The sequence below is a fragment of the Nerophis ophidion genome, linkage group LG01, assembly GCF_033978795.1.
Source record: "Nerophis ophidion isolate RoL-2023_Sa linkage group LG01, RoL_Noph_v1.0, whole genome shotgun sequence".
NCBI classification, from domain to species: domain Eukaryota; kingdom Metazoa; phylum Chordata; class Actinopteri; order Syngnathiformes; family Syngnathidae; genus Nerophis; species Nerophis ophidion.
In genome coordinates this window covers 14269830-14287992 of record NC_084611.1, presented here as the reverse complement: position 1 = coordinate 14287992, position 18163 = coordinate 14269830, and the positions used below count along the sequence as shown (strand labels likewise).

The 18163-nt window shown below is 33.6% G+C and overlaps 1 protein-coding gene across 4 annotated transcripts in view; it reads right to left on the bottom strand.

The window, feature by feature from the left end:
- pias2 (protein inhibitor of activated STAT, 2) overlaps window positions 1–17921 on the bottom strand; it is a 32388-nt gene extending 14467 nt beyond the window's left edge. For 2 of the 4 annotated variants that reach the window (XM_061896636.1, XM_061896660.1), the window contains exons 1-8: window positions 17847–17921; window positions 17648–17722; window positions 12846–13009; window positions 10112–10199; window positions 8932–8982; window positions 6640–6730; window positions 3089–3223; window positions 2912–3017 (exon numbers count right to left, since the gene is read on the bottom strand). In XM_061896636.1, the coding sequence (XP_061752620.1) occupies window positions 2912–3017; window positions 3089–3223; window positions 6640–6730; window positions 8932–8982; window positions 10112–10199; window positions 12846–12957 (583 nt within the window). In that variant the 5' untranslated portion in view covers window positions 12958–13009; window positions 17648–17722; window positions 17847–17921. The other 2 variants (XM_061896654.1, XM_061896645.1) reach the window with 2 other exon arrangements.
- Between the last annotated feature and the right edge of the window lie 242 nt (window positions 17922–18163).

Below are 18163 nucleotides of genomic sequence, written 5' to 3'. Positions count from 1 at the left end.
TCACACATCATCGTGTATCACAAATCATGTATCACACATCATCATGTATCACAAATTAGGTATCACGTATCACACATCATCATGTATCACACTTGTACCACACATCATGTATTACATATCGTGTATCACACATGTATAACACATCATCATGTATCACACATTTATCACACTTCATCATGTATCATACATATATCACACATCATTGTGTATCACGTAGCATGTATCACACATCATCATGTATAACACATGTACCAAACATCATCATGTATCACACAAGTATCACACATCATCGTGTATCAAACATCAACATGTATCACACTTGTACCACACATCATCATGTATCACACATTTATCACACATTATCATGTATCACACTTGTATCACACATGCATCACACTGGTGTCACACATCATAATGTATCACACATCATCGTGTCTCACACATCGAGTATCACACGTGTATCACACATCATCATGTATCACACTCGTATCACACATCATCATGTATCACACTTGTATCACACATCATCGTGTATCACACATCATCGTGTATCACACATCATGTATCACACATCATCATGTATCACACATCCTGATTCAGACATCATCATGTATCACACTTGTATCACACATCATTGTGTATCACATGTATCACACATCATCGTGTATCACACTTGTACCACACATCATCATGTATCAAAAATCATTGTGTATCACGTATCACACTTGTACCACACATCACGTATCACACGTCATCGTGCATTACACATGTATCACACACCATCATGTATCACACGTCATCGTGTATCACACATATATCACACATCATTGTGTATCACACATTATTGTGTATCACACATCATTGTGTATCACACATTGTGTATCACACTTGTACCACACATCATCATGTACCACACATCATCGTGTATCACACATCATCGAGTATCACACATCGTGTATCACAGATCATCATGTATCACACATGCATCACACATGTATCACACATTGTGTATCACACTTGTATCACACATTATCATGTATCACACATGTATCACACACCATCGTGTATCACACAGCATCATGTATCACATGTATCACTCATGTGTCAAACATGCATCACACATCATCGTGTATCACACATGTATCACACATCACGGGGCGGTTTAGCTCGGTTGGTAGAGTGGCCGTGCCAGCAACTTGAGGGTTGCAGGTTCGATTCCCACCTCTGCCAACCTAGTCACTGCCGTTGTGTCCTTGGGCAAGACACTTTACCCACCTGCTCCCAGTGCCACCCACACTGGTTTAAATGTAACTTAGATATTGGGTTTCACTATGTAAAGCGCTTTGAGTCACTAGAGAAAAAGCGCTATATAAATATAATTCACACTTCACATCATCATGTATCACACTCGTATCACACATCATCATGTATCACACTTGTATCACACATGCATCACACATCATGTATCAGACATCATCATGTATCACACATGCATCACACATCCTGTATCACACATGCATCACACATCCTGTTTCAGACATCATCATGTATCACACTTGTATCACACATCATTGTGTATCACACATCATCGCGTATCACACATCATCATGCATCACACTTGTATCACACATCATTGTGTATCACACATCATCACGTATCACACATCATCATGCATCACACTTGTACCACACATCATCATGTATCAAAAATCATTGTGTATCACGTATCACACTTGTACCACACATCATCACATATCACACGTCATCGTGTATTACACATGTATCACACACCATCATGTATCACACGTCATCGTGTATCACACATATATCACACATCATCATGTATCACACATCATTGTGTATCACACTTGTACCACACATCATCGTGTATCACACATCGAGTATCACACATCATCGAGTATCACAGATCATCATGTATCACACGTGTATCACACATCATCATGTATCACATATGTATCACACACCATCGTGTATCACACATCATCATGTATCAAAACATGCATCACACATCATCGTGTATCACACATTTATCACACATCATCATGTATCACACTCGTATCACACATCATCATGTATCACACTTGTATCACACATCATGTATCACACATGTATCACACATCATCATGTATCAAACATGCATCACACATCCTGTTTCAGACATCACGTATCACACTTGTATCACACATCATTGTGTATCACACATCATCATGCATCACACTTGTACCACACATCATCATGTATCAAAAATCATTGTGTATCACGTATCACACTTGTACCACACATCATCACGTATCACACGTCATCGTGTATTACACATGTATCACACATCATCATGAATCACACATGTATCACACGTCTTCATGTGTCACACATCATGTATCACATCATCATGAATCACACATGTATCACACATCTTCATGTGTCACACATTGTGTATCACACATCATCATCATGTACCACACATCATTATGTATCACACATCATCATGTATCACACATTATCATGTATCACACATCATCATGTATCAGAAGAGTGTGTTTAGCTGATAGGAGAGCTAGCTTGACTTCTGTTTTGTTTGATCAGCTCTTTGTAAAGAATGGAGGTAAGTAAATAAACATTTACAGAATATTTCTGTGTAAATAACTCATTTCACAAGGTACATATTTGCGACTTATAAATGGAAAATATTTTGTCTTTAAAAATGGAGTGGGTGTGGCCTGCATAGTCTATAAAATGGGGTATCTCCAACTTAGAATGCAGTAAAAGTGTTCAGACTGTGAACGACACATGCAAGTCCAAAGAAAAGCAGCCACCTGAAGTCCCAAAGAAAGACCACCAACAGCTGCTCTGTCAACCTCTTCTTTTCCTTGACTGTGTGTGAATGTTCTTACTCAATGCTCTGGAGTGGTCCGGGTTCCTGATGCCCTTCATCCTCAGCCTCTGCAGGAGCAGCGGGGACGTGAGCTGCCTCACCAGGTAGACGGACATGGAGTAGGTCTGCAAACAGCGGGGCGGGGGAGTGACGATTAATAGTGGTCATCAATCGCTGGCCGGGGAGACCTCGTTACCTTTCCAATTTCAGGAGCCCACGTCACTGCGATCTGATTGGGTACCGCAGAGGACAGTCGCACCAGTGAGGTAATGTTTAGCGGCCTGCCGGGTCTCTTCTGTTCCACTCCATTCTTGGGGGGCGGGGCAAAACCCTAACAAAGAAATCGATAAATGTTTAGTGCATGCTGTCATCATGTATCGGCTTCTTTGTATTCCCTTCTTCAACTGCATCAGCAGATACAGTGTATGCACATACAGTGGGGTAAAAAAGTATTTAGTCAGCCACCGATTGTGCAAGTTCTCCCACTTAAAATGAGGACAGAGGTCTGTAATTTTCATCATAGGTACACTTCAACTGTGAGACAGAATGTGAAAAAAAAATCCAGGAATTCACATTGTAGGAATTTTAAATAATTTATTTGTAAATTATGGTGGAAAATAAGTATTTGGTCACTTCAAACAAGTAAGATCTCTGGCTCACACAGACCTCTAACTTCTTTAAGAAGCTCTTCTGTCCTCCACTCGTTACCTGTATTAATGGCACTTGTTTGAACTCGTTATCTGTATAAAAGACACCTGTCCACGGCCTCTATCAGTCAGACTCCAAACTCCACTACGGCCAAGACCAAAGAGCTGCCGAAGGACACCAGGAAAAGAATTGTAGACCTGCACCAGACTGGGAAGAGTGAATCTACAATAGGCAAGCAGCTTGGTGTGAAAAAAATAAACTGTGGGAGCAATTATCCACTGATAATCTCCCTCGATCTGGGGCTCCACGCAAGATCTCATGCCGTGGGGTCAAAATGATCATAAGAACGGTGAGCAAAAATCCCAGAACCACATGGGGGGACCTGGTGAATGACCTGCAGAGAGCTGGGACCAAAGTAACAAAGGTTACCATCAGTAACACACTATGCCGACAGGGAATCTAATCCTGCAGTGCCAGACGTGTCCCCCTGCTTAAGCCAGTGCATGTCCAGGCCCGTCTGAAGTTTGCCAGGGAGCACATGGATGATACAGCAGAGGATTGGGAGAATGTCATGTGATCAGATGAAACCAAAATAGAACTTTTTGGTATAAACTCAACTCGTCATGTTTGGAGGAAGAAGAATATTGAGTTCCATCCCAAGAACACCATACCTACTGTGAAGCATGGGGGTGAAAACATCATGCTTTGGGGCTGTTTTTCTGCTTAAGGGACAGGACGATTGATCCGTGTTAAGGAAAGAATGAATGGGGCCATGTATGGTGAGATTTTGAGCCAAAACCTCCTTCCATCAGTGAGAGCTTTGAATGGTTGACCAAATACTTATTTTCCACCATCATTTACGAATAAATTCTTTAAAATTCATACAATGTGAATTCCTGGATTTTTTTTTCACATTCTGTCTCTCACAGTTGAAGTGTACCTATGATGAAAATTACAGACCTCTGTCATCATTTTAAGTGGGAGAACTTGCACAATCGGTGGCTGACTAAGTAGGGATGCCAAAACATTCATCGCAATTCTTATTTTTAACGAATCTTATTTTATTCCAAAAAATGTTTTTTTTTTTTTATGTGTCCTGTCCAGCCACTCTGAAAATCAAATTGTTGATGTTGATCAGACCTGGGCAAGATTTTCAATCCGGCCCACCGGACGTTCTACATCCTTTTTTTTTTAGACCTGTATTTGCTATTATGATGTGCAGTGCTGTTTTAAAATGACCGTAAGTCTTGAACTATAGAAAGTATTTCGATGGTTGAAATCTGCACTTTTGAGTGTTGGAGTTATTACGGTAATCTACGTCAGACGTGGAACAAAGCAGAGAGGGCTGGGTTTGTTTTCAGAGCAGCCAGCCCCCAAATGCGTGTGTCAGAAACAGATGCGGAAGCAGATTTTTACAACAAAAGTTCTGCGTAAAAGTGCTAATTTATCATATTGTAGGTGTTTATTACCCTTTTGCGTTCATATTTTGCTGCTTTGTTACATTTGATGTTGTTAATATTCAGTGTTTTATTGTTCATAGTTAATATTGTAAATCCCGCTTTCTTTATTTTCATGTACATTTTGGGTGTCCCATTAGGAAAATAAGAACTGTAAAATTCCATTGTGTTTTTTGAGGTGGTCTGTCATAACTTTTTTAGAAATGTTAGAATAATTATGCATATATTATCACACAACTCTTATGCTTTAGGGCCATTGCTATAGTTATTATCAATTGTGCTGAAGTTGTACTTGTCTATCTGTTGCAAAGGGACAGTCGTCTCGTATCAGCGTTGTGTCCAGACTCGGCCTGCTGACTGCCAAGGCCGAACATCGAGTACCGTGATGCAGACAAAGCAGAGACAGGGCAATAGCACGAGTGTCAGGACATTTGCATTTCATTAATAGTCATATATTGTGTCTAACTGGGGCCGTAGAGATTACCCCTTTTCTCAGCGACGGCCTCAGTGATGTAATCAGGGACCTCCCAAAGAAATAGAGGAAGCACATGGGCAAGATTTTAAAGCGTAGTTTGGATCTGTAACTAGAGTACAGCCCAATAACGTCTCTCCTCATTGTATTGTATGTATATAAAAAATATATGAAACACAGTATGTGCATTATATATAAGCAATATATAAATACATTATGTATAAGTATTATTTATAAGCAATATAAAAACACATTATGTATAAGTATTATATATAAGCAATACATAGATACATTATGTATAAGTATTATTTATAAGCAATACAAAACATATATAAGTATTATATATAAGCAATATATATATAGATACATTATGTATAAGTGTTATATAAGCAATATAAAAACACACATTGTTTAAGTATAATATACAAGCAATATATAGATACATTATGTATAAGCATTATATATAAGCAATATATTGATACATTATGTGAGTATTATATACAAGCAATATAATGTTACATTATGTATAAACATATACAAGCAATATATAGATACATTATGTATAAGAATTATATACAAGCAATATATAGATACATTATAAGTATTATATATAAGCAATATATAGATACATTATGTGTGAGTATTATATATAAGCGATATATTGATACATTATGTATAAACATTATATATAAGCAATAAATAAATAAATTATGTACAAGCATTTATATAAGCAATATATAGATAAATTATGTATAAGCATTGTAACTGTATACAAGCAATATATAGATAATGTGTAAGTATTATATATGAGCAATATATTGATACATTATGTACAAACATTATATACAAGCAATATATTGATACATTATGTATAAGTATTATATATATGCAACATAAAAACAATATGTATAAGTATTATATACAAGCAATATAGATAAGCATTATACATTAGCATTTAGTCATTATAGATACATAATAAATTAGTATTTAGTCATTATAGCTACATAATAAATTAGCTATATAGATATACATTATAGTTAGATTGCATCGAAAAGCTATCTTTGAGCGCACCAAAGAAGAAACATTCATGCATAGAGAGAGTGACTGCTTCATTTAAATTAAACATTTATAAAGTAAATATGACAAAATATTGCACTTGTGTAATCTTACCGGCAGGGGAAAGAGTTTGCCATTGACTTTTATACAAAGAGCGTTGGGATAGTTGTCTTCTTGAGGGCAGCTGGTTTCTGACAAGCAAAATCTACCAAGACACAAACCACACATTATTAATAATAATATTATTAAGTATGTCCAAAAATGTAAGAAAGAAACCACACATTATATTAATAATAATATTATTACGCATAGCCACAAATGTAAGAAACAAACCACACATTATGTTTTTAATAATATGGTAATATGTATTAACTACTGTACAGTTATGGTTGTGTTGTGATGTAAAAATGACTACTGCACAATCAATCAATCTTCATTACAGACTTCCACGTCCAAGTAGACATACAATCACATACAGTACATAAAACAAACAAAATACAGTAAAAAAGGCATTATCACATAATATTAAAAAACAGTGCTTGTGCATATTAGGTAAAAGGCATCTAATAATAAATAAAAGCAGCAATAATAAAAAGAAGAAAAAAAATATATATATATATACACATTACACTTTAAAAAAATGTGTCTACACATTCTATAAGAGGCACAGACACCAGTGTGTCCATATATACGATTGGTACCTAATAGAACTACACCTAGAATTGGTTATCTGTATAATAAGATTATTCTTAGACCCCTGCAGTCTACATATACGGGTACATTTAAATATCAGTTTTGTCAGGGTGGCGAGGAAGGTGTTTATATTTGAATCACAAAAAAGCTTGCTGGCACTTCTGTACAGTTATCTTTGTACTACGATGATATAATAACTACTGTACAGTTATGGTTCTGTTATGACGTGATAACTACTGTACAGTAATGGTTGTTTTATGATTATTCAATAACTATTGTACAGTTATTGTTGTACTATAATGATGTAATAATTACTACTGTAAAGTTATTTTACTATGATGTAATCATAACTACTCTACAGTTGTCGTTATGATGATGTAATAACTACTGTACAGTTATTGTTGTACTATGATTATGTAATAACTACTGTAGTTATTGCTCTGTTATGATGTAATAACTACTGTACAACTATGGTTGTACTACGATGATGTAATAACTACTGTACAGTTAATGTTGGGTTATGATGATGTAATAATAATTACTGTATAGTTATTGTTGTACTATGATGACAAATTAATAACTACTGTTCAGTTATGGCTGTACTCTGATGTAATAACTAAAGTACAGTTAATGTGTTGTGATGTAATAACTACTGAACAGCTATTGTTGTATTAGGATGTAATAACTACTGCAGTTATGTTGTACTATGATGTAATAACCACTGTACAGTTATGCTTGTACTATGATGATGTAATAACTACTGTACAGTTAATGTTGTGTTATGATGATGTAACAACTACTGTGCAGTTATTGTTGTACTATGATGATGTAATAACTCCTGTATAGTTATTGTTGTACTATGATGATGTAATAACTCCTGTACAGTTATGCTTGTACTATGATGATGTAATAACTACTGTACAGTTATTGTTGCACTATGATGATGTAATAACTCCTGTACAGTTATGCTTGTACTATGATGATGTAATAACTACTGTACAGTTATTGTTGCACTATGATGATGTAATAACTACTGTACAGGTTTTGTTGTACTATTATGTAATAATACCGTACAGATATGGTTGTATTATGATGATGCAATATAACTACTGTACTGTTATTGTTGTACTATGACGATGTAATAACTACAGTACAATTGTTGTTATGATGATGTAATAATATATACTGTACAGTTATTGTTGTATTATGATGTAATAACTACTGTAGTTATCATACAATGATGTAATAACTGCTGTACAGGTATTGTTGTACTATGATGAAGTAATAACTACTGTACAGTTATTGTGTTATGATGAATAACTACTCAAAAGTTGTTGTTATGATGTAATAACTACTGTACAGCTATGTTGTACTATGGTGTAATAACTTTAGTTATTGTTATAATGGTGTAATAACTACTGTATAGTTATTGTTGTACTATGATAATGTAATAACTTTAGTTGTTTTATAATGATGTAATAAATACTGTACATTTATTACATTATGATGATGTAATAACTACTGTACAGTTATGGTTGTACTATGATGTAATAATAACTTTAGTTATGGTTGTGTTATGATGATGTAATAGTACTGTACAGTTATTGTTGTACTACAATGATGTAATAAAAACTTAAGTTATTGTTGTATTGGATGATGTAATAACTACTGTACAGTTATTGTGCAGACAATGCAAATGTTGAATATCCTCACCTCAGTTGAATTTGAACCATGTAATCTCTTCTGCCACCTGGAAGGAAGTCCCTGCAAACACAAATCAATATTTCCTTTCTTTGAGCTTGTATTACACTTGTCATATTATTCATTTACATAACTGCCATGCAGTCATCATGTAACACCTGTCATAATCATTCATATAACATGTCATTATTCATAACGTGTGTCTAAGAGGACCATCCACATCTGCATTTCAAAATATAGAAAATCTTCCTTGGAAAATTGGTATTTCTCTACATCATAATAACTCACCATCAACTCAATTTTACACCATTTTATTACACTTTATGGATGTAATACATTTCCTCCTGAGGAACCTTGAAATATTGTAAAAAATAATTATATATATATATATATATATACATATATACATATATACATATATATATTAATATAATGGATGTATAATAGAGTACAATTGGATATTAAGAGTGTGTTTAAGTTCGACTTCTACCTTGTTTACTTCTGTGCAACCTCCTTAATGTTTCGTTAATAATTACAGCTAAAATGCTAAAGTGTGGAGAGTGTTTTGCATTTTCCCATCATTCTTTGAAATGTACTGTGTGAAATTTAGAATTGTTTATGGTAGTTGGATGTTTCTATAATATCCAGGTTCATTGACAATGTCTGTTGACATTTTGTGTTGGTTGGATATTTTTTTTTGCACCTTGACTAGGGAAGGTTGTTTGCATTGGTATAAGGAAATGATCCGCATGGTCCCAATCGAGACATAATTAGAGGTCATTGACCTGAAAAACTCACGTTTTCCACTAGATGGCGGCAGAAGAGCAGCTTCTCAGACATCAGACTTTTAAAATGAATGCAGCGGGTAAGATTCCTTATTAATGTCATGACATTGTGCACCTTGACTAGGGAAGGTTGTTTGCATTGGTATAAGGAAATGATCCGCATGGTCCCAATCGAGACGTAATTAGAGGTCATTGACCTGAAAAACTCATGTTTTCCACTACATGGCGACAGAAGAGCAACTTCTCAGACACCAGACTTTTAAAATGAATGCAGCGGGTAAGATTCCTTATTAATGTCATGACATCTTGTGGGACAATTCAAAGTTGGGCCGTAGTTAGGAGACACCTGATCTTGGTGAAAATGTCAAATCTTAGTGGATGTGTAGGTGATAGCAGCAGACTCTCACCTGGATATGCAGACTTCTCGGACTTGCTGTGGCGTCAAAGCAAAGATGAAATACTTTTCCTGGTGGTATCTCTGTGCAGTACTTGCTCCTAAACAACACATGTTGGAGAATAAAAAAACGATTGTTTTGGAAAGTGATTGTTGATAATTTTTTTGACATGAAAGTTTCATCTGTGCACAAATTTGTGCAATATTAGTGATTTGAGTTGGAATGTTGGCATACAATAATGTGTATCGGAGTATTGAAAAAAGACTGTCAATACTCAGGTACACATTCTATCGACCAAGTATTTAACAAAGACTGTTCAACACTTTGTGACTTCAATATTTATTATTGAAGTCACAAAGTGCATAATTTTTTTTAACATGCCTCAAAAGAGCAGCTTGGAATTTGGGACATGCTCTCCCTGAGATAATAATGATACCCATTACAACTATGGGAAATAGTATACTTTGACTTTCACTAAGTCTAAGTCTAAGAAAGTGCATTATTCTTAATTTTTTTAAACATGCCTCAAAACAACAGCTACAAAAACAATGAAGGCACACAGCTTCAGTCCAGAGTATACTGGAGTAATAAAGTAAACAATAACATAGTACTCATTTAGTGCAAGACTGCCTGGCAAACTGTATAACAGGATATTATAAACTGGGCTCAATCTGCCCTGCTCTAACGTATTTGTATGAGTAACACAAATGTGCTGCAAGCTAGTGGTGAGTGCTTGAAGTGGCCTAGCAGTCAGCCAGAGCTTCTGAAATGCTGCGTTGAGACAGGGCACCTCCGTTTACTGCAAGCTGCAAAGTGTGCGCCATGCACGGCAGACTAGCCACACCAAACTCCACTGTAGCTTTTGCCATACTGCGTGCAGTGTACCTGACCACAACGCGAGCTTTCGCTTTTGTTGTATTTTTGTTTTTTTCTCGACGGAGCCTTTAAGCGACAACTGTGTGGTCCACTGGACCCAGGGCTAATAGAATTGTGGAAATTGATGTTCTGTGTACCACACGCAACCACCCACCCACTATGTACGCTATGCACGCTCAACAAAACAGAAAGGGACAAGCGGTAGAAAATAGATGGATGGAACACCATCCTCTACACGACACCTCCGCTCCTCACAGGCTAACCTCCTACAAACTCCGAGGACAAAGCTACGAACAATGGGAGACCGGGCTTGCTTCTCCGCCACTTCCAGTCTGTGGAACGCTCTCCCTGACCACCTGAGGGCACCACAGACTGTGGATGCTTTAAAAAAAGGCTTAAAACCCTTCTTTTTTTAAACTGACTAATACAATTGTGAAAATTGATGTTCTGTGTACCACACGCAACTACCCATCCGCACGCGCGCACGCACGCACGCACGCACACACGCACACACACACACACACACACACACACACACACACACACACACACAAACACACAAACACACACACACAGCAGGCCTAGACAGGAGGAGGACAGAGTGTAGGTACACAAAACATCAGAGGGTCAAATGTGCGAAAAAGTGAGATCAGACAGTGTTGACAAACAATGTTGCAACCTTGCGTGGGAACCGTAGGTGCAGAAACACAAAAGAAGAATCCCTGTGGGATGCAGAAACTGGCAGAGAAATTCAAACACTTTTATGTTAAAATAGTGAACAGATGTTTATTAGGATAAGGTAAACATCTGTTCAGTATTTTAACATAAAAGTGTTTAACTGTGAGGCATTAAAAGCCACAAAATGCAACGGGTCCAACGACCCACAAACGCTGGCTGAGTAACAACAACATGAACATTACACAAGGGTTAAAGGAAGACGTCTTGGTTCATCCACACATAACCAACTTTTTGCAGTCATTGCAAATTGCCAGTTTTACATCCGTCAGACACACTTTAAAATAATTCCAAACCATGGACATGGTGTCGTTAGTTAGTCACCGAGCGAGCCCGCTTGTTAGCCACGGCTACAGCACCGGCAACAACACACTCTTGTTTTTGTTATGCTCCACTCGCAGCGGTTTGATGACGTCATTAAGCGTCGCCAGTAAACCTCTCATGCTGCGGTCGTCAACTCCTGTGTTGTGTGTGGGAGAGGGGAGGAGGGAGGGGCTGCTGACGGGGAGACGCAACTGCTCTGTACTTCTCACTACGTCCGTGTACCCCTTCGTACAGCGGCATTTTAAAAAGTCATTAATTTTACTTTTTGAAACCGATATCGATAGTTTCCAATATTATATTTTAAAGCATTGATCTGCCGATATTATCGGACATCTCTACACCTAATCCTCTATGGCCCTCAGTCATCTTCTCTACGCAAATTGAAAAATAATATTGTAGCATTCACTAATTTGTTGGCTGGGAGGCAGTTTGTGCTAAATTGGAAGACAACACCCACACCCGTTGGGTTAGAGATGTTCTCTGTTTCCTATAATTGGAGAAAATTAGGCGGACATCGAACGGCTGTTTTTTAAAATGTCAACATGTAGAAGAGAATGTCCTCCAACATAACCCTGATTGAAACGTAATTGAAATGCATATAATTGATGAGCCTTTTGTTAGCTTTTGGGTATTGCTTCAGTGTGTTGGGGACATTCAGGAGTGCATGTCAATATTTGCCTGGACTTATATGACTTTTTTGGAATTGATTTCTTTCTTTTGGGGAGGGGAAAAGACCATTTGATATGTACTAGATATTATTTTGTATGTCGATCAACTCGTTGATCACAGTAGAGAGGATGTTTGGACAGACCTAAGCTGGAGGGCTTGATGAGGATGTCCAGCACATCGTAGAAAGGCAGAGACTTCATCAGCACATCTGGATGGACAGGAGGGATTGGAGTGGCAGGGTGCTGGAGATTCATGCTGCTTTTCAAGGTGCTTCACCACCAAAACCGCTTCCTACAGTCCAGACTCCTGCAAACAAACATGTCAGTGTCACACAAACATCAACTAGTACTCTGATACTTTCACATATGGCAGCCCACTGGGAGTCGGGTCCACATCACAGTCCTGCAGAAACCACAAACTCTATCCATCCATCCATTTTCTACCGCTTGTCCTCAACATGACAAAACTAAATAGCAAGGATGTTTAAGGTTAGCAGCAGCAAGGTTTTAAATAATATATTACATTTTTAAATAATATTTATTTAAATGCTTTGTCAGTAATAGTGATTCTACATGCAGGTTGTAAATATTGCATTGTAAAATATTACTTTTTTATATCCTTTGTCAATAAAAGTGATTCTACTTACAGGTTTTAAATATTACATTTTAAAATAATATTTATTTACCTGTTGTCATTAATAGTGATTTTAAAAGCAGGTTTGAATCAGAATCAAAATCAAATATTATATTTCAAAATAATATGTATTTACATGATTTGTATTTAATAGTGATTCTACATGCAAGTTTTAAATATTACATTTTTAAAATAATACTTATTTACATGCTTTGCCATTAATAGTGATTTTACATGCAGGTTTTAAACTTTACATTTTAAAATAATATTTATTTACATGCTTTGTCATTAAAGGTGATTCTACATGCAGGTTTTAAACATAATATTTAAAAAAATAATATTTACCTGCTTTCTCATTAATAGTGATTCTACATGCTGGTTTAAAATATTACATTTTAAAACAATATTTATTTACCACGTTTGTCAATAATAGTGATTCTACATGCAGGTTTAAAATATTACATTTTAAAACAATATTTATTTACCTTGTTTGTCAATAATAGTGATTCTACATGCAGGTTTAAAATACTACATTTTAAATAATATTTATTTACATACTTTGTCATTGATAGTGATTCTACATGAAGGTTTTAAATATTACATTTTAAAATAATATTTGTTTACATACTTTGTCATTAATAGTGATTCTAGATGCAGGTTTTAAATATAACATTTTAAAATAATATTTATTTACATAGTTTGTCATTAACAGTGACTCTACGTAAAGGTTTTAAAATACTACATTTTAAAATAATATTTATTTACACACTTTGTCATTGATAGTGATTCTACATGCAGGTTTTAAATATAACATTTTAAAATAATATTTACCTGCTTTCTCATTAATAGTGATTCTACATGCAGTTTTCAAATATTATATTTGAAAATAATATTTACCTTCTTTCTCATTAATAGTGATTACACATGCAGGTTTAAAATATTACATTTTAAAATAATATTTATTTACATACGTTGTCATTAATAGTGATTCTACATGCAGGTTTAAAATATTACATTTTAAAATAATATTTATTTACATGCTTTGACATTACTAGTGCAAGTTTAGAATATTTTATTTTTTTAATATTTATCTATGCGTTGTTTTTTTCATTTATAGTGATTCTACATGCAGGTTTTAAATATTACATTTTAAAATAATATTTATTTACATGCTTTGTCATAAATACTGATTTTACATGCAGGTTTTAAATATTACATTTCAAAATAAAATGTATTTACATGCTTTAGCATTACGAGTGCAAGTTTTGTATATTTCGTTTTTTTTTCCTTTATAGTGATTCTGCATGCAGGTTTTAAATATTACATTTTAAAATAATATTTATTTATATGTTTTGTCATTAAAATTATACATGCAAATTTTAAATGTAACATTTAAAAATAATATTTACCTGCTTTGTCATTAATAGTGATTCTACATGCAGTTTTCAAATATTACATTTTAAAATATTTACCCGCTTTCTCATTACTAGTGATTCTACATGTTGGTTTAAAATATTATATTGTAAAATAATACTTACCTGCTTTCTCATTAATAGTGATTCTAAATGCTGGTTTAAAATAATACATTTTAAAACAATATTTATTTACCTTATTTGTCAATAATTGTGATTCTACATGCAGGTTTAAAATATTACATTTTAAAATAATATGTATTTACCTTCTTTGTCAATAATAGTGATTCTACATGAAGGTTTCAAATATTACATTTTAAAATAATATTTGTTTACATGTTTTGTCATTAATAGTGAATTTACGTGCAGGTTTGAAATATTACATTTTAAAACAATATTTACCTGCTTTCTCATTAAGAGTGATTCTACATGCAGGTTTCAAATATTACATTTTAAAACAATATTTATTTAGCATCTTTGTCAATAATAGTGATTCTACATGCAGGTTTCAAATATTACATTGTAAAACAATATTTATTTAGCATCTTTGTCAATAATAGTGATTCTACATGCAGGTTTCAAATATTACATTTTAAAATAATATGTATTTACATGCTTTGTCATTAATAGTGATTTTACATGCAGTTTTCAAATATTACATTTAAAAATATTTACCTTCTTTGTCATTAATAGTGATTACACATGCAGGTTTAAAATATTACATTTTAAAATAATATTTATTTACATACTTTGTCATTAATAGTGATTCTACATGCAAGTTTAAAATATTACATTTTAAAATAATATTTATTTACATGCTTTGACATTACTAGTGCAAGTTTAGAATATTTCGTTTTTTAAATATTTATCTACGTGTTTTTTTTTTCATTTATAGTGATTCTACACGCAGGTTTTAAATATTACATTTTAAAATACTATTTATTTACATGCTTTGTCATTAACAGTGATTTTACATGCAGGCTTTAAATATTACATTTTAAAATAGTATTTATTTACATACTTTGTCATTAATAGTGATTCTACATGCTGGTTTAAAATATCACATTTTAAAATGATATTTATTTACATGTTTGGACATTACTATGGCAAGTTTAGAATATTTAGTTTTTAAAACAATATTTACGTTTTTTTTATAGTGATTCTAAATGCACGTTTTTAAATATTACATTTTAAAATAATATTATTTACATGCTTTGTCATTACTGATGGTTTTACATGGATGTTTTCAATACTGCATTTTAAAATATTTATTTACATGCTTTGTCATTAATAGTGATTTTACAAGCAGGTTTTAAATATAACATTTTAATATAATATTTACCTGCTTTCTCATTAATAGTGATTCTGCATGCAGGTTTCAAATATTACATTTTAAAACAATATTTATTTAGCATCTTTTTCAATAATAGTAATTCTACATGCAGGTTTAAAATATTACATTTTAAAATAATATTTATTTACCTGCTTTGTCCTTATTAGAGATTCTACATGCAGGTTTTAAATATTACATTTTAAAATAACATTTATTTACATGCTTTGTCATTAACAGTGATTTTACATGCAGGCTTTAAATATTACATTTTAAAATAGTATTTATTTACATACTTTGTCATTAATAGTGATTATACATGCTGGTTTAAAATATCACATTTTAAAATAATATTTATTTACATGTTTTGACATTAGTAGTGCAAGTTTAGAATATTTAGTTTTTAAAACAATATTTACGTTTTTTTTATAGTGATTTTAAATGCAGGTTTTTAAATATTACATTTTAAAATAATATTATTTACATGCTTTGTCATTACTGGTGGTTTTACATGGATGTTTTAAATACTGCATTTTAAAAAATTTATTTACATGCTTTGTCATTAATAGTGATTTTACAAGCAGGTTTTAAATATAACATTTTAATATAATATTTACCTGCTTTCTCATTAATAGTGATTCTACATGCAGGTTTCAAATATTACATTTTAAAATAATGTTTACCTGCTTTCTCATTAATAGTGATTGTACATGCAGGTTTCAAATTTTACATTTTAAAAGAATATATATTTAGCATCTTTTTCAATATGCAGGTTTAAAATATTAAATTTTAAAATAATATTTATCCAAATACTTTGTCATTAATAGTGATTATACATGCAGGTTTTGACATATTACATTTTAAAATAATATTTATTTACATGCTGTGTTATAAATAGTGATTTTACATGAAGGCTTTTAATATAACATTTTAAAATAGTATTTATGTACATACTTTAACATTAATAGTGATTCTACATGCTGGTTTAAAATATCACATTTTAAAATAATATTCATTTACATGTTTTGACATTACTAGTGCAAGTTTAGAATAGTTCGTTTTTTAAACAATATTTATTTACGTGTTTTTATTTCATTTATAGTGATTCTACATGCAGGTTTTTAAATATTACATTTTAAAATAATATTTATTTACATGCTTTGTCGTTACTGGTGGTTTTACATGGATGTTTTAAATATTGCATTTTAAAATAATATTTATTTACCTGCTTTATCATGCATAAATACGTTTAAAATATTACGTTTTTTAAAAACAGTGTTAATTTAGCAACCTCTATGAATCTACACGCAGGTTTAAAATGTAAGTTATTAAAATAAGATGATATTTATTTCCCTGCCTCGGAATGGACGCTGATTGCATATGCAGGTGTTGGAAAATAAAATAGTATTTGTTCAGCAACCTCGGTGAATGCAAGTAGAAGTACAATGTTAATGTTGTTAATGATAACTGCTGCCATGTTGTTGCAAACGTCGGAATTGTGAAATCTCCATCATCTGTAAAAATTAAAGCAATTTGTTATCAAAGCTGAGAAGAATTGACAATAGTTACCAGCGAGGCGTGTTGCTAACAGCTAGCATTGAGGCTCACACTCGTGCTTAAATGCGCTTTGTGAGCCTCAGCCTCCTTGGAAGTGGCGTGAAAAGAAAAAAGAAGGTTGTCGTCACCAGTAATAATAATGATAATGATGACAATAACAAGGTAGAGTCCATAGGGAGGTCAAAAGGAGTCTTGTTGTTTTTTTGCCTACCGGATGCTGCTCGTCCTGCGCCATCTTCTTCTTCCTGTTCGGCGGCGCTTCGTCCCGCCCAGCAAGGTCACTTCCGGTCATTAAGAGTATAAAAGCCCTTAAATCGATGTACTTGATCAAAACTTCTGTCTTTTTTTTGTTGTTTTTTGGTATTATTACTCAATATGTATTTGCTTTTGTTTTCTTTCCTTGATGGTAAAAGGGTGTTGACTTTTGTGTGAATTAAAAATGTATGTACCGTATTTCCTTGAATTGCGGCCGGAGCGCCAATTAATTTAAAACCTCTTCTCACTCCTGCGCTTACTAAAGGCATGCAG